The 25,578-nt window shown below is 51.8% G+C and overlaps 1 protein-coding gene across 1 annotated transcript in view; it reads right to left on the bottom strand.

The window, feature by feature from the left end:
- Positions 1–873: 873 nt before the first annotated feature.
- SLC9A6 (solute carrier family 9 member A6) overlaps positions 874–25,578 on the bottom strand; it is a 37,820-nt gene continuing 13,115 nt past the window's right edge. The window contains exons 6-16 of the mRNA XM_064159131.1: positions 23,323–23,428; positions 17,141–17,282; positions 15,919–16,024; positions 15,607–15,695; positions 13,949–14,062; positions 10,736–10,847; positions 9,369–9,522; positions 8,496–8,526; positions 7,207–7,286; positions 6,525–6,630; positions 874–4,394 (exon numbers count right to left, since the gene is read on the bottom strand). Coding sequence (XP_064015201.1) covers positions 4,119–4,394; positions 6,525–6,630; positions 7,207–7,286; positions 8,496–8,526; positions 9,369–9,522; positions 10,736–10,847; positions 13,949–14,062; positions 15,607–15,695; positions 15,919–16,024; positions 17,141–17,282; positions 23,323–23,428 — 1,316 coding nt within the window. The 3' untranslated portion in view covers positions 874–4,118. The remainder of the gene's footprint in view (positions 4,395–6,524; positions 6,631–7,206; positions 7,287–8,495; positions 8,527–9,368; positions 9,523–10,735; positions 10,848–13,948; positions 14,063–15,606; positions 15,696–15,918; positions 16,025–17,140; positions 17,283–23,322; positions 23,429–25,578) is intronic.

The raw sequence follows: 25,578 nt of genomic DNA, 5'->3' as shown, positions 1-25,578 counted from the left end.
TTAGCCTGGAGAAGAGAGGCTCAGAGCAGACCTCATTGCTGCCTGCAACTACCTGAAGGGAGGCTGTAGCCAGGTGGGGTTGGTCTCTTCTGCCAGGCAGCCTGGGACAGAACAAGAGGACACAGCCTCAAGCTGTGCCAGGGTGGGTTCAGGCTGGAGGTTAGGAAGTTCTTCACAGCAAGAGTGACCTGCATTGGAATGGGCTGCCTGGGGAGGTGGAGTCCCCATCCCTGGAGGTGTTTCAAAGGAGACTGGATGAGGCACTTGGTGCCATGGCTTAGTTATCAGAAGGTGTTAGGTGATAGGCTGGACTGGATGATCTCAAAGGTCTTTTCCAAGCTGGTTCATTCTGTGATTCTGTGATCTTAATGTCAGAGGCCCCTTGGCATCTTGCTGGCAGGAGCAGCCGTGGGGACAGTCTGGCTCCCAGCACCCTGACCTGTGTACCACAGCTAAAAGGAGAGCAGCACAGCAATGCAGTGGGGCTGATGTCCCTGAAGGCTCCTAGCCCGTGGGCAAGCCTGACAAGAAGCAAGGCAAAGCCTTGTTGGGTTGTCCACTGCAGAGGTGAGATGTCAGGGCTGAGGCTGTGACTGGAAAGCAGAGTCAGTCACCCCCTGTCCCTCTTGAAGGACGTGTGCCAGTCAGCACTGCTGCCCCAGCTGGCTTTTGCTGGCCCTGGAGGAGCCCAGGGGGAGGTGCAGCAGCTTCTAGTTGACATCAGCATGTCCAGTGCCAGCTCCTCCAAGGGCTGGGCTGCATCTCAGGAGCTGGGCTGGAGGCAGGAGTGTGCACCTCAGGTCAGTTGCCCTCCAGCCCACCAAGCTGTTGCCTTTACCCACTGGAACAAACTGGTCTGAGCAGGCCAAGCAGCATGGTGCTACAGATTTATTTCTGTGTGAATGAATGGAACGGTGCACACAGGAATTCCAGAGGGAAACAGAAGAAGAAGTCTTTGATAGGCCCAGAATCCTTCTTTCACAGTACAATGCAACAGGAAAAGGATTTAGTCAGTGTAAACAGAAGGTCCAACAGTGATCATCAGCTACCACGGATCGGCTGCACAAACACCACAGCTACAGAGTTAACGCCATTGCCACACAAACTGACAGTACCAGGATGAAACAGAACTTTTACCTACAATGCTTCTTCCATGTGCAAAACCCATGGGAGTACAACTCACAGAAGAAGGGCACCTTCTCTGCATCTTGGTGGGAGCCATAAACTGCCTCCTCGGGGCTCTCTCATCTATTTGGCAGAAGGTCTCGGGGTACCCTTCGCTCCATCAGGACTCTGCACCTGAACCCCAGGCACTCCTGTGCTCTCTGCTACAGCAGGATGAAGGAAGTAATCAGCTGAGAAGGAATCTGAGCCATTTGTTAAATCACTCCTGAATTTCAGCTTGGATTCATTCATTCATTCCCCCTAAGACTATTCCAAACAGTCCTGGTTATGTTCTGTATAGATCACTAAAGTTCAGAGGTAACCCATTAAAATCAACTTTGGGTAACTTGGGATTTATCCCTTGAAGGTACTAACTGAAGTGTCACTGGCCTCAAAAGATGAGGCTTATGGTGATGTGTTGGCAAGCTTAAAGAGAGTGAAGAAACCACCCTAGGCCAAAGAGTCAGAGAAAAGGAGTGCCACCAAGGCTAGGGTCAAACCTCACACCATGAGCATCTCACAGCGCTCAGCTGCTGATCTGCATCGCAGCTAGGAGGGAACCCTGTGCCCAGTGCATGCTGACGGGACCTTGGGCTGGCAGGGGGAGAGCAGAGCCACCCTGCACCTCCAGCTGCACCAATGTCAGCTTTGTAAATTGAATTCAGAGATCATAGAGGGAGGAAAAAAAACCAAACCAAACCAAATCGACCACAAGAGGTAGGTAGTTATCATACCTCTCCGAGAAGGCAACCCAAAATCCAGGATGCTGAAGTGATGCAGTAAACCTGAAGTCAGCAGGTACCTTTTTTTTTTCTTTTCTTGTTTTTGTTTGTTTTAAACACATGAAGTTAAGTTACAGACATCATATAAAACACACACTTTATGGAATTCCTGCATAGCAGGAAACAAAGAGGCTAATGCTAATCCAACAGCTACATTAACAACGAGACTGCCACTTACCGGTGCAAGGAAGATGCCCTGTCTGAATTAAAACACAGCTTGACTTCCCCTCACACAACTTCCAGAGGAGTCCTATGGCAACACTTAGACATGAAAGGAAACAAAAGCAAAACAAACCCAAACACTTCCTTGGGGATAAACTGCCTAAATAATTACTTTCAGGGCTGTAAATTTAAGGCAACGTTACTTAGACCTGAGAAAATGAAAGGACAACGAAAGAAGTGTAAATTCCTTTCCTCCACTGTACATGCACCCTTGGAATTTTCCCTGTTTTCCTGGCTCCTCCAGCTCTCTCCAGTGGTGCTGAGGAGAACAGCTATGGGGACACTGCTCTGAGGTCTCAGGGTTGGATCCTGAGAGTTGCAGGGTTTATTCCAAGGGAAGTCAACTGGAGCTGTGAGAGTGCCTGGACTCACCCAGCTCTTTTTTTTTTCCCATATATTCTCTTTCACAATGCCTCTGCCTCAACCCTCTGGACAAGGTTAACCCCAGGACAGGTCTGTAACCTGAAAGGTTTGTATAGCAAAACTGAAGCTCAAACAGGACAACAAAACTATAAACAGCACATTCCTGTGATTTCTTTCCCCCCCTCCCTCCCCTTTTCAGGACACAAAACAACAAAGAGAGAGAGAAGGATGTCAAGGTTAACAATTTCACTGCACCTTTAACCATTCCTGTAACTACAGAGTAAATCCTTTAAGACTAGCTTAAAATTGCTAATTGTTCTGTGTGCTCTTCCTTGGGAAAGAAAACATTGAAAACATCAAAAATAAAACAACATTTTACCCCTCCCTCCCCCCACCCCCCCCGAAAAAAAAGAGATCAAATCAAATCATCAACTCACAAACATTTCTGCTCCAATGGTTAAAAGAGATGAGAGGGGTGGGGTGGGGCTCCCAGACACGCAGCATGCTAAAGAGTTATTAAACAAAGTGCAACGACTTCTGACTTGTATAGGAGGATGGACAGATGGATGGACAACTCCCCCCTCGGTGCCACCCAGGTGGCTCAGTCCCTCTGGAGAGGTCCGGAGGTACCGTCTCAAGCTGGAGCCGTAAAGCTCGTGGAGGAGGCTGGCTGGGCCCCGCAGTGCCCGTGACCACAGCAGAAGAGGTTGGCTCACACGGGCACAAGGGCACTTCCCCGAAGGTGGAATCTAGTTGCCAATCGAGGGTTTGATGGCTGCTTCTAGAAAGCTGAGAAGATGGCCTCAGCCCTAAAAAAAACATCTGTGGCATACCTGGTGTAGCTGCTGCTGGATCACCTCCTTCTCCTGAACACGACTCCAGATACAAACCATCCCTTCCTCCTGCTCCCATCCGAGCAGCCAGGCACACGCAGCCCTGGCTCTCAGCTTTGGCCGGCGCCTGCCGCTAGCCAGCCTTGGGCAGAGGGTCACTGAAAAGCAGAAAGTCTCCAGCTGCCAGCTCAGCTTCCCACAAACTGAAGGAGTTTCTCTCTGGCCACTGCCTGGCGAGAGGGTCAGCAGGCAGATTTGGTTTTGCTGACAAGCCAAAGGCGACCATGCAAAACTCCAAACAAACCAAAACCAAAGCAATGATACAATCCTCAGCCGAACAGAAAGCCATTTCCACTGCTCCCATCCTCCTCTCCCAGGCTCAAAGGATGAGCAGGGAACCACCTCCTTTACTCAGCCTGCCGGGAACTCAAACCCTTCAGCAAACCACACGTTTAAAAAGAAGCTCACTGTGTGCAAAAAGACTCTGAGGCTAAAACAGTTCCACCTTACACAGTGCGGTCCACAACAGTTTTGTAACTGAAAGGTTTGCAGCTTGTTCCTTTGTTGGTTTTTTTTTGTTGTGTTTTGTTTTTTTTTAACAAGTGCCTGGCAGAGAATATTGAGATTCTTCTGACACCATATAAATAATATTGATACAGCTTAGACATTTGGAGACATGCATTAGACTTTAGGTAGCGACATACTTCTGGATCATAGATGCAAATACCAACGGTCAAGTCACAGCCAGGAGCCCCTAGGCAGGGCCGTGCCTGGCATTATCCAGGATGTTTGAGGGTGGCTCCGAATCGTCCATGGGCAGGACCAGGCGTGTTCCCCGGATGACGAGTTCATGGTCTCCAAAGGCCAGCTCCCGATCCAGGGCGTCCTCGGAGCTGTTGCCCACGAAGCGCCGCGACGTGCTGCTGGAAGCCACCGAGTCGGTGTTGACAGTGGAGTCCCCGTAGGTCAGGCTGATGTCCCCGTCGTTCAAAATGAGGTCAGAGTCGTCATCCTTCAGCTGCTCTTGGTTCTGGGCCACAAGCAGGAGGAAAGCGACGTCAAACACTTCCTGGGGAGCTGCTGGCGGGTGCGCGGCGGAGGGGAGCGAGCAGAGGCGGGAGCTTGCGCTCTCCTGCGCCACAGCTGTAACCTGACGTGCCACACACGCACAGACACTCACCCAACACCACCTCCTCTGCCTAAGGGGTCTCTCTTGGCTCCTCTTTCTCCCACAAGGTACGTGGGAATGCAGTTTTGAGTGGCTCTGACTGGACTGGCACACTCACCACCTCAGGAATCATGGCTCTGACCCATCAGAGAGTGGGTTGGGTTGGAAAGGACCTTAAACATCATCCAGTTCCAACCCCCCTGGCATGGGCTGGGGCACCTCTCACTAGCACAGGTTGCTCAAGGCCTCATCCAACCTGGCCTCAAACACCTCCAGGGAGGGTGCATCCACAACCTGTTCCAGTGTCTCACCACTCTCACTCTAAAGAATTTCTTCCTTATCTCCACTCAAAGTCTGTCCTCTTCCAGCTCAAAGCCACCGCACTACAAACCTGTGTCAAAAGTCCCTCCCCAGCTCTCTCGTAGCCCCTTCAGGTACTGGAAAGCTGCTCTAATGTCTCCCTGAAGTCTTCTCCAGGCTGAACAGCCCCAGCTTCCTCAGCCTATCCCCATAAGGAAGGTTCTCCAGCCCTGTGATCATCTTGGTGGCCTCCTCTGGAGCTGCTCCAACGTTTTCATGTCCTTCTTGTGCTGGGGACCCCAGAACTGGATGCAGTGCTTCAAGTGGTGCTTCACGAGAGCATAGCAGAAGGGTAGAATCACCTCCCTCACCCTGCTGGTAAAAGTCACCTCTGGTTTGTGCATGGACCTGATGCTGGTACTTTGCAGGCAGGGCAAGAAAAACGCTGTCATGGAGAGCTGCCACAGCAACCAGCTCTTGAGCATGGCCATGCCCTCAGTGCCAAGGCTCTGCTGCAGAGCTGTGCTGGCACCAGCCACCCACAGAGCCATGGCAGGCTAAGCCTGACCAGCAAAGCCCGCTCCTTGAAGAGCACATCTTGCACACAGGCTTTGCAGCCACTGGAAGGGGTCTCTCCAAAGTTACTTGTCATCTCCTTGCCTCTCTGAGCTCCTCTAACAAGGGCTCTTTGCCCTCAGTTTAGACGCTGCAATCTTTTTGGCTGTGAGTGATGCAGCTGAAGGGAGTGCAGGAATGGCTCAGCTGCAAGGCTGGAAGCAAGCAGGGGATGGGGAAATTGTGTGTCCTGCCAGCTGGGCATCACAGCTTCACTGAGGAGGTCACTGAGGAACCACCATGAATACATCATGAATCTCTTCATCACCAAACTGTCAGCTGGAAAAGCTCATGGGAATTAGCTCATTCCTGAGCCTCAGTATTTCACCTCCTCCCAGGCTCCCAGCTGGATGTTGCAGAGCAGCATCCAAAAGCTATGCAGAGATGTTACAAGCACAAACTACAACCTAGGAGGTTTCATAGAATCACAGAATGAACCAGATTGGAAAAGACCTTTGAGATCATCCAGTCCAACCTATCACCTAACACCTTCTGATCAACTAATCCATGGCACCAAGTGCCTCATCCAGCCTCCTTTTAAACATCTCCAAGGATGGTGACTCCACCACCTCCCCAGGCAGCCCATTCCAATGCCAATCACTCTTACTGTGAAGAACTTCTTCCTAACCTCCAGCCTGAACTTGCCCTGGCACAGCTTGAGGCTGTGTCCTCTTGTTCTGTCCCAGGCTGCCTGGCAGAAGAGACCAGCCCCGACCTGGCTACAATCTCCTTTAAGGTAGTTGAAGAGAGTAATAAGGTCTCCCCTGAGCCTCCTCTTCTCCAGACTGAGCAACCCCAGCTTAGCTGAACTTAAAGAGAAACTTTTTTTCCTGTGAGAGTGTCAGAGCCTTGGAGTAGGCTGCCCAGGCAGGCTGTGGAGTCTCCTTCTCTGGAGAGATTCCAAACCCACCTGGACATGCTCCTGTGCAAGCTGCTCTGGGTGACCCTACCTTAGAAGGAGTGTTGGGATAGATGATCTCCAGATCTACCTTCCAACCCCCCCCCCAGCATGCTGTGATTCTATAAACCTTTCAAACTCCACTCACACCACGACAGAAGGGACACTGATGGACTCACTTCGTACGCCTGTGGACTCGTCAGGCACCGGGCAATAGGTCCACAGCACCCTGGGAGGGTGGTCGTCAGAGGAGGACCACTGTGTGTCAACAGAGGCTTTAGATAGCTGCAGAGAGGGTTAAGGAAGAAAGGGGAATGGGATGATGATGGTCAGTCAAGGGGTGGGATGCAGAGGCAGTGGCACTGAGTCTCTATTCAGCATCTCCAGGAAATCACAGGGGTGAGCAATGTGAACGGAACCAGTGAGAGATGAGCAAAACAGGACATGGTCCCAGTAAGAAGAGGCTCAGAAACATCACTTGTCCATCACCTGTGCCTCCCACACTGGCAAATCGCTCCACTGCTAAGTCATGGCACAGCATTTGCAAGGCAGAAGAGGCATGCACCCAGCAAGAGGGCTTCAAATGAGAAGATCCCCTGCTCTGCCTGCCCACCCACCACCAGAACCAAGGAACCCCTGAGCTTCCAGCCTTGGAGAGCCCAGCTTTGAGCTGAGCTGCTGCTGAATTCCCACTTCACAGCAGGTGAAAACAGCCACTGCTCAGCCACAGGCACAAAGAGGTGCAAATCCAAACTCAGCAGCGTGACTGGACAGCAAACTGGTTCTGATGCCAAGTGAAGAGCCACCCTGGGACAGTGGAGCTGCAGAGAGGCCGTGGCACCAGCTGGCACTCAAGGATACTTGTGATCAAAGTTGTACCACATGCGGAAGAGCCAAGCGCTTTCTGCCTTCGTACTCCTCCTCTCGCTCTCGGGGACGCCCTGGAGAGAGAAAAGGATTCAACAGCAGCACAGCAGCAGCCTGCTATAGCCTGCACTGGGGCACCACAGCAACCTGACACAACCTGGATTGGGGCAGCCACCCTGAATGGGGGACTGCAGTCCAGGAGCCCCCATGGGACACCAGGTTATTTCCAGGGGACCTGAAGAAGGCAGACACCTTCCCACTGCCCCTTGAGAAGTTCCTGGTTTGCAGCAAGCACAAGGACATTCACACCACGAGAAGCTGAAGGGGCTTCAAGTACCACACATCTGTGTCTAGCATTGCACAGCAGCCTTACAGAGCTGAGACCAAAGCACAGTGTCATCCTTTCTCTGCTAGAACCTTCCAGGTTTGAAGTGCCTCAGAGCCTGCTGCTGCATCCAGACATCACATTTAATAGTGACTGACATGTCTAGCTTTCATTAGATCTCACCTGAGATCTTTGTTTGCCACTAATCAGGTGTTATGGGGACCCCTCTGTCTTCTTTCAAACTGGAGAGAACAATAGGACTGTTTGGATATGACTAAGAACACAGATCATGTATTTGGCTTTGATACTGATGGCTCTGGGTTGGCTTTGAGTGTGTGAGGCTTTCTGTCCAGGAGGTGAGCAACCTAATAAATAGCTCTGAATAAAATCAAGCTCCAAAGTGCAAAATCCACACTGAAATCAAGTGGAGCCGCAGCACAAATGGGCTGCAGAGGCATAAGGCAGACAGCTCAGGGGCAGAAAAACTCCTGAGTCTGCAGGGTTGCAGCATTTGTCTCAGCGTGGTCAGTGGTGCATGGGCTGCTAAATAACTACCCACGAGGAACATGGGGGCAAAGAAGAGGTCGAAGGCATCTGTGGGTTAAAATAGGATGAAAGATGCTATCAAAAATGGGGCAGCAAATGGCATATCTGTGGTGTTGGCATAGGGCAGAAAGCCTCCAGGTCATGCCCGCTTTGGTATTTACTTCAGACTCAGCAAGGGACAGACTGAAGCTGCTGCAGCAGCAACATGGGCTGACTGAACAGTCCAGAGTTGCATCTTCCCAAGGGAACAAAAGCAAGCCTCACTGTAACCACAGAGGGCACAGAGAAGCCACGACTCCCACTGACTGCCGACGCTTTCACCAGAGGAGATGAAAACCCTCCCACAGCTGGAAGGGAGCAGAGCACAGAGAGCCATTCACAAGGCCACCGTGCCAACAAGCACAGCACTCACCACGTTCTCCTGATCTGCATCCACACCCACCCTGCAGAGAGGAAAACAAGCACAGGGTTAGCACAGGCAGTGCCAGGCAGGTACACAACCACGGTCCAGGTGGGGAGGACCTGATCCTCCTCTTGCTTGTTACAATTATCATAGAGCTGTCGAGGTTGAGGTCATCAAGTCCAACTGCTCACCCAAAGCTCACAACCCCAGCACTGCTGCTAAGACTCCGCCACTAACCCACGTCCTCCAGCTCCACATCCATGAGTCATAGGATCATAGGATGTTGGGGGTCGGAAGGGACCCAAAGAGATCATCGAGTCCGACCCCCTCGCTGGAGCAGGACAATCCTATCCAACACAGGTCACACAGGAACACATCCAGACAGGCCTGGAAAGGCTCCAGAGAAGGAGACTCCACAACCTCTCTGGGCAGCCTGTGCCAGTGCTCTGGGACCCTTGCAGTAAAGAAGTTCCTCCTTGTGTTGAGCTGGAACCTCCTGTGCTGCAGCTTACACCCATTGCTGCTTGTCCTATCCCAGGGAGCAGTGAGCAGAGCCTGTCCCCCACTCCTGGCAGCCCTCAGATACTTACAAACATCGATCACATCCCCTCTCAGTCTTCTCTTCTCCAGACTAAGCAGCCCCAGGTCCCTCAGCCTCTCCTCACCAGCCATGCCCTCCAGTCCCCTCATCATCCTCACAGCCCTCTGCTGGACCCTCTCCAGCAGATCCCTGTCCCTCTGCAACTGGGGAGCCCAAACCTGAAGGCAGCACTCCAGACGAGGTCATGGTGCCTCCAGCACCTCCCCGCGCAGCGCAAGGCGAGAGCAGGACGGGGCGGAGGAGGCGCTGTGCCAGGAGAGCCAGGGGCACGCCAGACTCACCGGATGTTGAGGCAGGAGAGCATGGCTGTGGTGCCTCCCCCGAACACCCAGACGGTGAAGAAGACGATGAGCAGCGTGGTGCTGAACATCATCTGCCGGGCGTAGGTGGCCGTGTCACGGATGGCCAAGGCGAAGGCCATGGCTCCTCGCAGCCCTGCCGCAGGGGACAGCACACGATCAGACCATCGTGCACCTTGGAAAAGGCCCCCAACATCAGCGAGTCCAACCAGCAACCCAGCACCACCCTGCCCACCGAACCATGGCCCCAGCTGCCATGTCCGCAGGGGTCTTGAGCACCTCCAGGGATGGGGACTCCATCACCTTCCTGGGTGGCCTGTTCCAGTGCCTTCCACGCTTGCAGCAAAGACACTTCTCCAGTAGCCAAACTAAACCTTTCCTGGTGCAGCATGAGGCCAACTTGTCCTGTCACTTGTACTAGGGAGCAGAGCCCAACCCCCACCTCACTGCAGCCTCCTTTCAGGGAGCTGTAGAGAGCAATGAGGTCTCCCCTCAGCCCCCTCTTCTCCACACTAAACACCCCCAGTTCTCTCAGCTGCTCCTCCCCAGGCCTCTTCTCCAGACCCTTCACCAGCTTCATTGCCCTTCTCTGAACATGCTCCAGCACCTCAGTGCCCTTGGAGTGAGGGCCCCAAAACTGAACCCAGGACTCAAGGTGAGGCCTCTCCAGCGCTGAGTACAGGACAATCCCCTCCCTGCTCCTGCTGGCCACGCCATTGCTGATCCAAAGCAAGATGCTGGTGGCCTTCTTGACCACCTGGGCACACACTGCCTCATGTTCACTCAACTGTCAACCAGCACCTCCAGTTCTCTCTCTGCTGGGCAGTTTCCAAGCCTGGAACATTCATGGGGCTCTTGTGAGCCAAATGCAAGGCTCCAGACTTGGCCTGGTTAACTCTCATACAGCCCAGAAGCTGTGTTAACCCTCAGCACAAAACAGCCATCCCCACTGCGGGACTCCCCACCCAGGATTTACCTCACATTCCCCTGTGTGTGGTCCTGTTTCTCTGACAGGACATCCACCACTGGAGGAGAACCCTTTGCTTTAACAGGGATGAGTCAACAGCAAATGCTGTCTAAGCTGGGGCTGTCACTGCTCTTTCCCAGCCCAGAAAGGCAAATCCTCCTCCTGCCCCACACCATGCTCTCAGGCACAGGGCAGGAAGAGCTCACTTCTACATCCCACAGCCAAGGCACCCACACCAGTGAGCACAGGGGAGCTCTCTCCTGCCCAGTCTCTTCTCCAGACACTGCTACTAATAGGTTTAGGGTTGAACATTTCCAGGTGCCCAGGGGCCAGGAAGTGCAGCTTGGGCCAGGTGGTCAGAGGCAATGCTGCAGCAACTTACCAGCAAACATCATCATGTGCTGCAAATTCGTTCCAATCTTATTTCTTCTCCCCAAATTCAGCAAAAATGACAGTGGGTAAATATTGGCAGCTCTTCCTAGGAAGATAGCAAGCTGGATTGGCACTCATTAAGGAAATTGCTCTTCCTCTTTATAGAACCATACAATCACTAAGGTGGGAAAAGACCTCTAAGATCATCGAGTCCAACCCTCAACCCAACACCACCATGGCCACTAAACCATGTCCCAGAGTGCCAAGGCCATGCATTTCTTGAACATCTAATGGGGTGGTGACTCCACCACCGTCCTGGGCAGCCTGTTCCAATCCCTGACAACTCTTGCAGCAAAGATATTTTTCCTAATCTCCAACTTAAACCTCCCCTGCTGCAACTCGAGGCCATTTGCTCTCCTATCACCTGATACTAGACAGAAGAGCCCAACCCCCACCTCACTCCAGCCTCCTTTCAGGGAGATGTAGAAAGCAGTGAGGTCTCCCCTCAGCTTCCTCTTCTCCAGACTAAATGACCCCAGTTCCCTCAGCCACTCTTCATAACTCTTATCCTCTAGACCCTTCACCAGCTTTGTTTCTCCCATTGCATCCCACCTCCACACAGGGCCAATTTCTGCTGCCTGGTGGAAAGGCTGAAGAGCCTCAGGAATGCTGCTCCTCCAGATGCAGAGACAACAACCCAGCTCTGAGTGCTACAGTGGGGGGGGGGGGAAGCATGCTGCTGCCTCACTGAAGCAATTCAGGAGCAGCACACAGAGCCAAGCACAAATAAACAGAGGAGATGATAATAGGGCAGGTTAGATGAGTGAGAAGAGAGGAGAACCACCATTTCCCACTGCATGCTCTCCCCTGCTGGGTCCATTTTCCACCCCAAGAAATACTTGTCCTCTGTGAAGCTCAAATTATCACAGCTATCACAACCCCTCTGACACTCCCCAGCACACCACACTTCACAGCTGGGCTGGAAGCTTTAAGACAGCTCCCATTCCCCAAAGATTATTCAGCCAAATGAAAGCAGCAGCAGTTGAGAAGGGGACAAAAAGAAAAAAGCCTTAAAAATAAATCTAATCCTCTCTCTCTTTCCATAGCCTGCAAGACACAAGAATCACCAACCCCTTCATATTGCTTTCATCTTTGAAGCTGTGGCTTTTAATACCAGCACCCAGATGGCAAAAAAATGTCTTGGAGCCAGTATTCAGTGCAGCCCTGAATGATATGGAAAAGGCTTCCAGCTTTTCTGTTTGTTCCTGAACACCCTGAATTTGCATAAGAGATGGATTTCAGGATCCCTCTCCTGAATGAGCTGTTCCATCAGTTCAGTTTAGCCCATTCCTACTTGACAGGCACAGCACAAAATTTCCATCTAACCACCCAAGCAGCATCTCCTTGCACTTCCTTCCCTTCTCCCCACTGCAGCCCTGCAGATTTCAGCAGGGAGAATTAGAGAATCAGTCAGGGTTGGAAGGGACCACAAGGAGCAGCCAGTTCCAACCCCCCTGCCATGCACAGGGACACCCTACCCTAGAGCAGGCTGCACACAGCCTCAGCCAGCCTGGCCTCAAACACCTCCAGCCATAGGGCCTCAACCACCTCCCTGGGCAACCCATTCCAGCCTCTCACCACTCTCCTGCTCAACAACTTCCTCCTCACAGCCAGTCTCAATCTCCCCACCTCCAGCTTTGCTCCATTGCCCCTAGTCCTATCACTCCCTGATATCCTGAAAAGTCCTTCCCCAGCTTTTTTGGAGCTCCCTTCAGATACTGAAAGGCCACAAGAAGGTCACCTGGGAGCCTCCTCTTCTCCAGCCTGAACAGCCCCAACTCTGTTCAACATCTGTTCAGCAGCTCCTCCTTCACCCAGCATGGTGAAGACAACAATGTTTTATTTACCATAGAATCACAGAATTGTCAGGGTTGAAGTGACCTCATGGAAACTCCCATTCCAATACCCCCTGCCATAGGCAAGGACATTTCCCACTAGATCAAGTTGCTCAGAGCCACATCCAGCCTGGCCTGAAAAACCTTTTGGGATGAGGCTTCCACCACCTCCCTGGGCAAGCTGTTCCAGGCTCTCACCACCCTCGTGGTGAAGAACTTCTTCCTAACATCTAATCTAAATCTGCTTTCCTCTAGCTTGGATCCATTCCTCCCAATCCTATCACTACCCAACATCCTCAGCAGCTTTATCAGTGGAAACTTGCTGCAGTGCAAAGGGTGAATATGCTTCTGCACAGCTGAACTGGCTCCCATGTCATAGGAAGAAAATTCCTCCCAAATCCTTGGGTTTTTTTTTCTGAGACAAACCAGTCCCAATAGCCCAGAGAAGTCCTTGACCAAACCAAATCCCTCAGCACAACATCTGATCACTATGAATCACTAAGGTTGGAAAGGACCTCCAGCATCAGCCAGTCCAACCTTCATCCCAGCAGCCTTCATCACCAGACCATAGCCTCAAGCACCACAGCCACTCTCCTCTTAAACACCTCCAGGGATGGTGACTCCACCACCTCCCTGGGCAGCCTGTGCCAGTGCCTGAGCACCTGCTCAGGAAAGAACTTCCTCCCAACAGCCAACCCAAACCTCCCCTGATGCAGCTTGAGGCCATTTCCTCTTGTCCTAGCATCAGTAACTGGGGAGAAGAGACCAGCTCCAGCCTCACTACAACCTCCTTTTAGGTAGTTATAGAGGGCAATAAGGTCCCCTCTCAGCCTCCTCTTCTCCAGACTAAACACCCCCAGCTCCCCCTCATAGGCCATGTTCTCCAGACCTCTCCCCAGCCTCATTGCCCTTCTCTGCACTGCTCCAGCACCTCAATGTCCCTCCTAAACTGTGGGGACCAAAACTGGACACAGTACTCAAGATGTGAGAGCTGAGTAGAGGGGCATGATCACCTCCCTCCTCCTGCTGGTCACACCTGGGGCTTCAGCACCACCTTCACATCAAATACCCAGTCTCTTGGAGCAGCTGATTTGGATGTCCACTAAAAGAGATGATACAGGAGGAGGAAGAAAACAAAAAGAACAGAAAAGCTGGGAAAAGATTCTCCTCCAGCTTCTTAACCACCAAAGACATCACTGCACTGGAGAATTCCCCTTGTAAAAATAAAGCTGAGCTGACTGGAAGGAAAAATACACCCAACCCACACACTGGAGTGAAAATCACAAATGGGTGGTTTGTTATCTGCTAAAATGGGCTCCAAAGGATACAAAAGCCCCTACCACAAAAGTAGGGTTAAAGACATGGTTCTGGAAGGTGAACAGTGCAAGACCCATGTAGGAGAAGATGAAGTTTTCTGCCAAGAAATTCAGAAGCTCAAACAACTGAAAGAGAAAAAAGAAATGAAAAGCAAGTCAGACATCAGAGATTTAACAACAACAACAAAAGTCAGCCCATCCATCACCCCTGCCATAAATACTGCTGCAGAAGCAGCCCTAGTAAAATCCATCTGTAGAATCAGAGAATCAGGCAGGGTTGGAAGGCACCACAAGGAGCAGCCAGTTCCAACCCCCCTGCCATGCCCAGGGACACCCTACCCTAGAGCAGGCTGCACACAGCCTCAGCCAGCCTGGCCTTAAACACCTCCAGCCATGGGGCCTCAACCACCTCCCTGGGCAACCCATTCCAGCCTCTCACCACTCTCCTGCTCAACAACTTCCTCCTCACCTCCAGCCTCACTCTCCCCACCTCCAGCTTTGCTCCATTCCCCCCAGGCCTGCCACTCCCTCACAGCCTCAAAAGTCCCTCCCCAGCTTTTTTGTAGCTCCCTTCAGACCCTGGCAGGCCACAAGAAGGTCACCTGGGAGCCTCCTCTTCTCCAGACTCAACAGCCCCAACTCTTTCTGTCTGTGCTCACAGCAGAGCTGCTGCAGCCCTCTCAGCATCCTTCTCTGGACACTCTCCAGCATCTCCACAGACCTCTTGTCCCAGGGGCTCCAGAACTGGATGCAGTACTCCAGGTGGGGTCTCAGCAGAGCACAGCAGAGGAGGAGAATCACCTCCCTGGCCCTGCTGGCCACACTTCTGCTGCTGCAGCCCAGGCTCTGCTTGGCTTTCTGGGCTGCAAGTGCACACTGCTGGCTCCTGTTGAGCTTCTCCTCCAGCAGCACCCCCAAGTCCCTCTCCTCAGGGCTGCTCTCCAGCCACTCACTGCCCAGCCTGCATTGGTGCTTGACATTGCCTTGACCCAGCTGCAGGACCTTGCCCTTGGTCTTGTTGAACCTTCTGAGGTTGGCTTGTGCCCACCTCTGCAGCCTGTGCAGGTCCCTCTGGATGGATCCCTGCCCTCCAGCCTGGCTGCTGCACCACACAGCTTGGTGTGGGCAGCAAACTTGCTGAGGCTGCACTCAGTGCCTCTGTCTGTGGCAGCCACAAAGACGCTGAACAAGACTGGTCCCAGAACTGATCCCTGAGGGACTCCACTTGTCACTGCCCTCCAATTGCACATGGAGCCATTGACAGCCACTCTTTGGGTGTGGCCATCAAGCCAGTTCCTTATCCATCAGTGCTCCACCCATCAAACCCATGTGTCACCAGCCTGGAGACCAGGACGTGGTGCGGGACAGTGCCAAAGGCCTTGCTCAGGGCCAGGTCAATGCCATCAGTTCCTCACCCTTCAACTATTCATGCTGTGACCTGTTCATAGAAGGCCACCAGGTTTGTCAGGCAGGATTTGCCCTTGGTGAAGCCATGCTGGCTGTACCCAGTTATCTTTTCACCATTCTCCTGCCCCAGTAGTGCCTCCAGGAGGATCTGCTCCATGATCTTACCGGGCAGAAAGACAGATGCACTTCATTCTGGCTAGAGGGAAGGGAAAAAGACTGAGCTTGAAATACAGAGAGGTTGAAGAGGATTGAGGAACTCTCACCTGCTTAGTTCTGTGTTGGGACTCTGTAGATAAGTTGTTATAGGTATAATGGGCCTGTGTGATCCCACAGAAGAGTACAGCCACCACACCTGGGGAGCAGAGCATCACATTAGGCTCCTGGTCAGGAAAAGGGAACTGAGCTGCACCTCAGTACTGTAGAGGACAATGCAACAACCCCAGAACTCAGAGTAATTAAACTTCTGGAAGCAAAAGCAGAGCTCCAGCTGCAACGGATACTGAGAGAAGCAAAACTCCCCAGGCCATCAACCCTGCAGATCCCCCTCCCAGATGCAGGACTGTGCTGGATCTTACCTGTAAAGCCACATGCTTCAGCCAGCAGGAAGGTGCTCCAGGACATCAAGAAGAACAAGCCAGTCTCCAGCAATGGGAACTCCCGAAGCTTGGTGAACTTGGTGACGTTGCAGATGGTTAAGGACACATTGGAGAGAAGCTGTAGGCTAAAAGCTTATCATGTGTGCCTGAGGTGTAGAACCCACTCCTGTCCTTGGTGCAAAGCAGAGGGAGCAGCACGACAGGGAGGGGATTCTGCCCCTCTGCTCTGCGAGTGCCCACCTGGAACACTGCATCCAGTTCTGAGGCCTCCAGCACAAGGACATGGAAACGTTGGGGCAGGTCCAGAGGAGGCCACCAAGATGATCACAGGGCTGGAGAACCTTCCCTGTGGGGACAGGCTGAGGGAGCTGGGGCTGTTCAGCCTAGAGAAGAGAAGGCTTCAGGGAGACCTTAGAACAGCTTTCCAGTACCTGAAGGGGGCTACAGGAGTGCTGGGGAGGGACTTCTGACATGGGTGTGCAGTGCTAGGGCAAGGGACAATGGCTCTGAGTTGGGACAGGGGAGGCTGAGACTGGACATTAGGAAGAAATTCCTTACAGTGAGAGTGGTGAGACACTGGAACTGGTTGCCCAGGGAGGTTGTGGAAGTCCTCCCCCTGTGTTCAAGGCCAGGATGGATGAGGCCTTGAGCAAACTGTGCTAGTGGGAAGTGTCCCTTTCCATGGCAGGGGGCTGGAACTAGATGATATTTAAGCCACTTCCACCCAACCCATTCTGTGATTCTATGATATCAAATGCAGTTGAATGTCACAGCAACCTTACAGAGCCTGCCCCTAAACAGGCTGAGATTCTGCCTCGCACTAATTTAGGCACAAAACCACAGAATCACAGAATCAATCAGGCTGGAAGAGAGCTCCAAGCTCAGACAGTCCAACCTAGCACCCAGCCCTGCCCAACCAACCAGACCATGGCACTAAGTGCCCCAGCCAGGCTTGGCTTCAACACCTCCAGCCACGGCCACTCCACCACCTCCCTGGGCAGCCCATTCCAATGCCAATCACTCTCTCTGCCATCCAGCCTATGCCTCCTGTGGCACAGCTTGAGACTGCATCCCCTTGTTCTGTTGCTGCTTGCCCGGCAGCAGAGACCAACCCCCACCTGGCATGAAATAATGCACCCAAGTGCCACATAGCACAGAAAAAAAAACCTTGGGGGGAAAAAAACCACCAGAGAAAGGATATTAAAGCTGTCACAACTCCAGTAGCTGCTCCCATTGCAAAAGATCCACTGAATATCCCCAGGAATATCCCAATGGACTTGAACATCGCTGTGACATCGAACGTGTGGCTGTTGTCTCCCGCTGGCTGGTATGCAACAATGGAACTGAAAGAGGGGGGCAAAAGCACACACAAGAGCACACTCCTTAGGCTGGAGGCAGAGGCACCTCTGGGCTGCTGCATGAGCTCTGCACAACTGCTGCAGACACCAAGCCTGACAAATCAAGGAGATGAAACCCGAGTGCCAAGCTGCAATCCCTGCCCCCCGGGATTGTGGCATGTGCCAGCAGCATGCCCTGAGTGGTTTGGGATCTCCTTCACTGCCAGGCAGCTCTCCAGAAGTATGGCTCTGAGTTTGCTCTTTATAGATGTTGCAAAGCAGAAGACCATAGCCCCTCTGTGTGGGTTTGAGGCTAAGTGGAATATTTTACTGAGAGAAATGAAATCCTTAGCTCTGAGAAGAAAGAAAAAAGCCAAACAACAGTACCCTCCATCACTCATGCCTCTGCTGAGAAATGCAACTAGGCAAGACAGAGACAAGACACTGCTCACACACTGCTCAGCTCTCAGATCTGCTCCTTCTTTCTGGCAGTCTGGTCTCTGTGGTTGCCTCTGCCTTCAGTCTTTAACCTAACCCTTTTTCCTCTAACCTCCTTGGTGTCTTTTTTTGACATCTCATAGAATCACAGAATCAAGCAGGTTGGAAGAGAGCTCCAAGCTCAGCCAGTCCAACCTAGCACCCAGCCCTGCCCAACCAACCAGACCATGGCACTAAGTGCCCCAGCCAGGCTTGGCTTCAACACCTCCAGGCACAGCCACTCCACCACCTCCCTGGGCAGCCCATTCCAATGCCAATCACTCTCTCTGACAACAACTTCCTAACAACATCCAGCCTAGACCTGCCCTGGCACAGCTTGAGACTGTGTCCCCTTCTTCTGTTGCTGCTTACCTGGCAGCAGAGCCCAACCCCACCTGGCTACAGCCTCCCTTCAGGGAGCTGCAGACAGCAATGAGGTCTGACCTGAGCCTCCTCTTCTCCAGGCTCTGCACCCCCCCAGCTCCCTCAGCCTCTCCTCACAGGGCTGTGCTCCAGGCCCCTCCCCAGCCTTGCTGCCCTGCTCTGGACACCTTTCAGCACCTCAACATCTCTCTGCAATGGAGGAGCCCAGTACTGGACACAGCACTCCAGGGGTGGCCTGAGCAGTGCTGAGCACAGGGGCAGAAGAACCTCCCTTGTCCTGCTTGCCACACTGCTCCTGAGACAGGCCAGGATGCCATTGGCTCTGCTGCCCACCTGGGCACACTGCTGCCTCATTTTCAGCTACTATCTCCCAGCACCCCCAGCTCCCTCTCTGCCTGGCTGCTCTCAGCCACTCTGTTCCCAGCCTGTGGTGCTGCTTGGGGTTGTTGTGGCCAAAGCACAGAACCCTGCACTTGTTCAATCTCATCCCATTGGCCTCTGCTCACCCATCCAGCCTCAGATCTCTCCAGATTTATCTTGTGAGATATATGTGAGTTGATCTGGTTATTTCTGAAGGGAGGGAAAGAGGGCAGAGGGGACAGAGGAGGTGTGGGTTGGGAGCACCTCCTGGCAATCTGATTTCTGGGAGGGCTATTGTGTCTCTCTATTACTTTTAACTTGTATATAACTGTACATATCTGTGTATACATCTGCTAAGCTGTAAATATTCCTTAACTTCCAGCTGGCTGAGTCTAGTCTGGGTGACTGCACTGGGGGGTGGCTGGGGGGGCAGGTGACTCCCAAACCATCACACCCTCTCTTGCATGATCTGCAAATCCAGCCCATGGTTTGTGATGGTATTTGGGAGGTTTGGCACCAGCTCTCTACGAAGTCAGGCACTCTCAGGCCACAGAGCATTCAGCTGAGAAGCCCACATGTCTCTGTCAGCTCTGCAGGGCTGGCTGAGCTGAACATCCCCTGGGGAACTCCGAGCTATGCTGGTTTACCACATTTAATGCACACCACATCTATCTGGCACCGCTCCCGGATCCAAAGGGGAATATGGTGGGGCGGCAAACGGCGCCGTGCCAGCTTGCTTACAGCAACACTTCTGTCTTCACTCACCACACCCCAACACAGCTTTGTGGTCAGATGGCAAATGGGGCTCTGCAGCACTGAACCTGCTTCCTCCTAACTCCTGGGGAGCTGAGCCTTGCAGTGGTCATTCCACTGTTTGACTAAGAAAGGCTGAGGTACAGGGGTCCTCCTCCCTATCCATCTCCTACATCCTATTGCAACAGCAACTCCTTACCTTGCTTTTATCAACATAAACGTCCCAGAAACATTAACTTCCTGGTTAGCAACCCCATGCCTGCCTCTCTTAGAACTCTTGGTTGTGGACTTTCAACTGTTGCTCTTTAACCTCTCAAGATATGTTGGAGTGGAAAGTAGAAGTTGTGCCCTCTTGCACACATCCCGCAGCTTTCTCTCCCTCAACTACACATCAACATTTTTCTGCCACCCTCAAGTGATCCTTCCCTTGCTAAGCTTTCCTGCTTCCAGTGCCTTTCACTTTTCTGCCACCCTCCTCAAGTGATCCTTCCCTTGCTAAGCTTTCCTGCTTCCAGTGCCTTTCACTCTTCTGCCACCCTCCTCAAGTGATCCTTCCCTTGCTAAGCTTTCCTGCTTCCAATGCCTTTCACTTTTCTGCCACCCTCCTCAAGTGATCCTTCCCTTGCTAAGCTTTCCTGCTTCCAGTGCCTTTCACTTTTCTGCCACCCTCCTCAAGTGATCCTTCCCTTGCTAAGCTTTCCTGCTTCCAATGCCTTTCACTTTTCTGCCACCCTCCTCAAGTGATCCTTCCCTTGCTAAGCTTTCCTGCTTCCAGTGCCTTTCACTTTTCTGCCACCCTCCTCAAGTGATCCTTCCCTTGCTAAGCTTTCCTGCTTCCAGTGCCTTTCACTTTTCTGCCTTGTGTTTTACTCTGCAGGCTACAGTTTTAACCCCTGTGGTTTCATTTCTTTTGCCCATCCCATCCTCTACTTCTCATTCACCAATGTGCTTTTATTCTGGGCTTTGAGGCTTTCTTTAAAATCCAGACTGGTTTTGTTTCCCCTTCCAGAACTGATTGTTTGGGTGTTGGGTTTGTGTTTCAACCACTTACAGTTTTCCTTCTGCTTTTGCATCTCTCACGGCTACCAAATCATTGCTGCCAGCTGCTCTTAGTGGGTTTTATTCCCTTTGCCCACAGGGCTCCCTATGGCATTTAGCCCCTCTGGAACACCCCCTCAGAAGAAGCAGGTAGAGATCCTGCAGCTTCCTTTCCCTCCCTGCTCCTGAACCACAGCCTCAGCACCTCCCTGCCCACAACTTTTCAGTTCTGGGTTCAATTCCTCTTCATCCTGCAACCAAGCCAAGCCAGGCCAGGAGAGCACAAGAAGACATGGATCCTGCTCCTCAAGCATGGGAATGGACATTAGTCCAGGACTGAAAGCAGGGAGGTGAAGAGCCTTGAAGGCTCCCAGCTCCCACAAACTGAAGGAGTCTCAGCTCTTTGTCCCCACCCCAGCATGGGGATGGTGCCCACAGTGCCAGCTTTCACCAGGCACAAGCAACTGGTGGTGCCTCCTGGGGCAATCACTGAACCCAGGCACTCTGCCAGCTGTGGCTGGAGCCTTTCTTCACCCCTGGGACCAGGTGGGACTCACCACCAGCTGTGACCCAGGCAGCACCTCCTCCATCAATCCAGCCCACCTACCTGCCCAGAAATACCCCTATTCTCCATCCTCCCAACTCATGTCTGCACTTCCTAACTTGGCGAGCAGACCTCCTGCTTGTGGGAGCTGAGTCATCCCCATGTGTTTCCCTCACTTAAGCCTCTGCTGTGAAACAGGCAAACACCAACCTCAGTTTAAAAAAGGGGAACCATGAAAAGGAGCTCTGGACTGCTCTTGGAGGAACACTGCTTCCCACAACAAGAGGCCCTCACCTTCTCCTTGCATCTAAGATGTGTTTGAGGCTGTCCTTGAATCACCTGCGCTGACCTGACACTTGCCATGCTGACCAGGGCTGCATTATGCTGCTTGTGATGACCACAAAAAACATGGCAATGGCCTCAAGTTGCACCAAGGCAGGTTTAAGTTGGCCATAAGAAGAAACTCATTCACTGAAAGGGTTCTCAGAGCTTGGCACAGGCTGCCTGAAGCGTGGTGGGAGAGTGCCCAGCCCTGGAGGTGTTTCAAAGAGGCAGAGCTGTGGTGCTGAGGGTCATGGTTTAGCACCAGACTTGGCAGAGTTAGAGAATGGTTGGATTGGATGATCTTAAAGATCTTTTCCACCCAAACCAATTCTGATTCTCTAAGCTTGAAAGCAGGTACAGATTAACTGCTGAGAAGCCCTGAGAAGTCAGCACACTGCTGGGCCAGCCTGCACAAAAGCCCTTCAGCAAAATAACTTTTGACTGCAGCTTGCAGCTGCTGGTTTTGGTGCAAATTATTTCAGGGAGTGAGATGGATTGAAGTCAGCTTGTGGAAAGAGGAAAGAAGGAAATCTGAGCACCAGCTACCAAACTGCTACTGAAACAGTGCAAGAAACAAATGGCCACGCAGGGTGTGATCACCTCCGTGTGCAGAGTCACCTCCTCCAGTGTCAGTACTCTGATGCTGAACTCATCTGTTTACACTCAGAGCCTCCTATCTGGAAGCCCCCACGTTCTCCCCACTCAAGATGACTTCTTAAACACAACCTGGCTGTGCAGCACTTCCTCTTATCCATCATAAAAGCCAGCAGGTAGTACAAACCTCCACAGAAACACTCAATCCAGTAAGCACAACTTGCTGCCTCCACCTCAGCCCAACCCACACCACCAGCACACTGGAGTGACAAATATTCCAGCAAGCTTTTCCTGCCTTAGTCTCAGCTCTCTGTTAACCTGTCACTACTGCAGGTATTACATACTTCCAAACAAATCCCCATGAGGATGAGGCAGTGCAGCTAAAGCACATCCCACATGCAGGGGTCATGAAGTATGAAAGAATAGAAAACATTCTTTAGAAAGCCAGCAAATTTCCTATGCAGTCAGTGAAAAAAAAAACATCTTCTTGAGGCACAGAAGTGAAGGGGGAGAAGGAAACAGCTGCTGCACCAACTTTTCCCACCTAAACAAAAGCAGGTGTTTGTGGGTGGGAAGGAAGGAGAATAGGAGCAAAGCCATCAGCAAGGGGTTTGGGTGGTATCCTGTGGCTGAAAAGCAGGCATGGTGCTTTTCCCACTTTCAGAGGAACATAAAAGCTGCCTGCTGGCTGGGCCAGCTGGACATGGCACTGCAGTGTGCCCTGGTGGCCAAGGCCAATGGGATGCTGGGGTGTATTAGGAAGAGTGTGTCCAGCAGATCAAGGGAGGTTCTCCTCCCCCTCTACTCTGCCCTGGTGGGACCTCATCTTGAATACTGTGTTCAGTTTTGGGCTCCCCAGTTGAAAAGGGACAGGGATCTGCTGGAGAGGGTCCAGCAGAGGGCTACAAGGATGATGAGGGGACTGGAGGGCATGGCTGATGTAGAGAGGCTGAGGGAATTTGGGCTGCTTAGTCTGGAGAAGAGAAGACTGAGAGGGGATTTGATCAATGTTTATAAGTATCTGAAGACTGCCAGGAGTGGGGGGACAGGCTCTGCTCACTGCTCCCTGGGATAGGACAAAGAACAATGGGTGTAAGTTGCAGCAAAGGAGGTTCCAGCTCAACACAAGGGGGAACTTCTTTCCTTCCTGTAAGGGTCCCAGAGCCCTGGCACAGGCTGTCCAGAGAGGCTGTGGAGTCTCTTTCTCTGCAGACTTCCAATGCCTGTCTGGATGTGTTCCTGTGTGATCTGTGTTAGATAGGATTGCCCTGCTCTGCAGGGGGGGTGGACTGGATGATCTCCTTGGGTCCCTTCCAACCCATAACATCCTGTGAGCCTGTGACATAAAAGCCAACCAAAACTATGCCTCGTGCAGGGCTAAGTTGGAAGTACAACCTGCAGTCCCAAGCTGTGGTCTGCAGTGAGCTGTATCAGCAGGTGACTACAGGCTTTGGGGACATTTCATAGAGAGGCCTGCTCTTGCAAACGTTCCAGGAGTAAGGCCAGTGGCTCCCCTCAGCCCCTGACAGGTCACACAGCTCACAGACAGGAAGAAAAGCAGCAGACACTTACGAGGACAGCACTATGGCAACGGCATCGTTGAGGACGCTTTCGCCAAAGAGAAGGGCATAGAGTTCCACATCAACCTGGAGTTCATGGAAGATGGCAAGAACAGTCACTGACAAACAGAAAAACAGAGAGACATTCAAAAAGGTGCTGTTATTTTGCTGCAGGCAAAGACCAAATGCCCCTTTTCAGAAAGCTGCCCTCCTGCCAGCCCTGTGCCGCCCTGCTGCGATGGTGCCAGCCACCCGCCCGTGCTCCCTTTGAGACTCTTCCTCCTGCCTTTTCAGGTTTGGATTTGCTTTATCCTTTCCTTCTTCCTCCTTTTACTAAAGCACCTCATCTCCTGTTGAGTTTGCAGAAGGCAAGCCCTGTTCTGAGTTTCCTGAGGGCCTGAGCTCGTGGGCTGGACCATGGTACCATGCTGACACAAGCCACTCAGCTTTTAAGCTGCCAAGAGCTCAGAGCATCAAGCAGAGCCTTGCTCCACCTGCAGAAAGCCAGGAGAATGAGGCTTTTCCAGGACTAAGGCTGTCTTTTCCTTCCATCCCTGATGGATACTCCAAGATACTCTTGATAGTCCAAGAGAAATCTTTGGATTCAAGGGAAAAAAACAGGCATCAGCTCAAACCCTGAGCAGGGGAGTTTCCTGTGATTGACAGCCAGATGGCAGGAATCAGAGTACCCTCAAGCACTTCCCCACCTCAGCAGCTCCAAGATATAATGAAAACACAGCAGGTTTTGCTTATCAGCCTTGCAAAATGAAACAAGAACCCACAACACCCAAAGCAGGCCAGATGTGACACGTGGTGCATCGTGCAAGGCCCAGGCTGCTGTGGAGGGCTCAGCTAATTCCAATCAACTTCTCGGGAAGGCCTTTAAAACAGCATTCAGGAGCTCATCTGTGCACACTGGAGAGGGAGTTCAGCCAGTTCTGCAGAGAGAAGTGCCCCTTTTATACCTGTGAAATCTTCTGGTGCCCATTTAGAAGCCTGAAGGAGGGACACAATGCCAAGAGCTCACCTGCAGCATTCCTAAGCAGCATTTCTACCCCCTACAGTCCCTGCCTGCCCTCTCTCCCTTTGCCACCAACTCCATCAGCACATCTGTGAGCTGCTCCCCACTTTGCAAATGTGCCCCCTCTGGCATGTTAGCCCTTTGTTAAGCTACAAGGAGGATGCTCAACCTTCCAGTCACACAGGAACATCTTCCCACTAAAGGTGGCCTGACCACAAGCCCACCCAAGATACATTCAGACAACCTGGGACATGATAGATTCATAGAATGGTTTGGGTTGGAAGGGACCTCAAAGACCATTTAACTCCAACCCCAAGGACAGGGAACCTAAATCATTTTGCTTTGTATTTTTCTTCTCATAAAAGTATCAGCAGCAACAGCCACATCAGCACCTGGCACACCTTAGGGAGCTAACAGTCACCCAAAAAGCTCCAAAATAGAGGACTCACATCCTAGGGAGATAACAGTCACCCAAAAAAACTCAAAAATAGAGGATTCACATCTTAGGGAGATAACAGTCACCCAAAAAAAATCAAAAACAGAGGATTCACATCTTAGGGAGATAATAGTCACCAAAAAATCCCTCCAAAATAGAGGATTCACATCTTAGGGAGACAACAGTCACCCAAAAAAAATCAAAAACAGAGGATTCACATCTTAGGGAGATAACAGTCACCAAAATAACCCTCCAAAATAGAGGGTTCACATCTTAGGGAGATAATAGTCACCCAAAAAATACCCAAAATAGAGGATTCACATCTTAGGGAGACAACAGTCACCCAAAAAAACTCAAAAACAGAGGATTCACATCTTAGGGAGATAATAGTCACCAAAAAAAACCCTCCAAAATAGAGGATTCACATCCTAGGGAGATAATAGTCACCAAAAAAACCCTCCATAATAGAGGATTCACATCTTAGGGAGATAACAGTCAGCCAAAAAACCCTCCAAAATAGAGGATTCACATCCTAGGGAGATATTAGTCACCCAAAAACCTCCAAAATAGAGGATTCACATCTTAGGGAGATAATAGTTACCCAAAAAATATCCAAAATAGAGGATTCACATCCTAGGGAGATAAAAGTCACCCCAAAACCCTCCAAAATAGATGATTCACATCTTAGGGAGATAATAGTCACCCAAAAAAACCCTCCAAAATAGAGGTTTAAAAGCTCCTGGGGAATACACATCTGCCATCTCCACCTGCCAGACAGATGTGGCTGCTGCAGGTCACGTTCTAGCTGCACT

The sequence above is a fragment of the Pogoniulus pusillus genome, chromosome 19 (genome assembly GCF_015220805.1).
Source record: "Pogoniulus pusillus isolate bPogPus1 chromosome 19, bPogPus1.pri, whole genome shotgun sequence".
Taxonomy (NCBI): domain Eukaryota; kingdom Metazoa; phylum Chordata; class Aves; order Piciformes; family Lybiidae; genus Pogoniulus; species Pogoniulus pusillus.
Note: the sequence above shows the minus strand (reverse complement) of the source record. Positions and strands in the feature narration are given on the sequence as shown.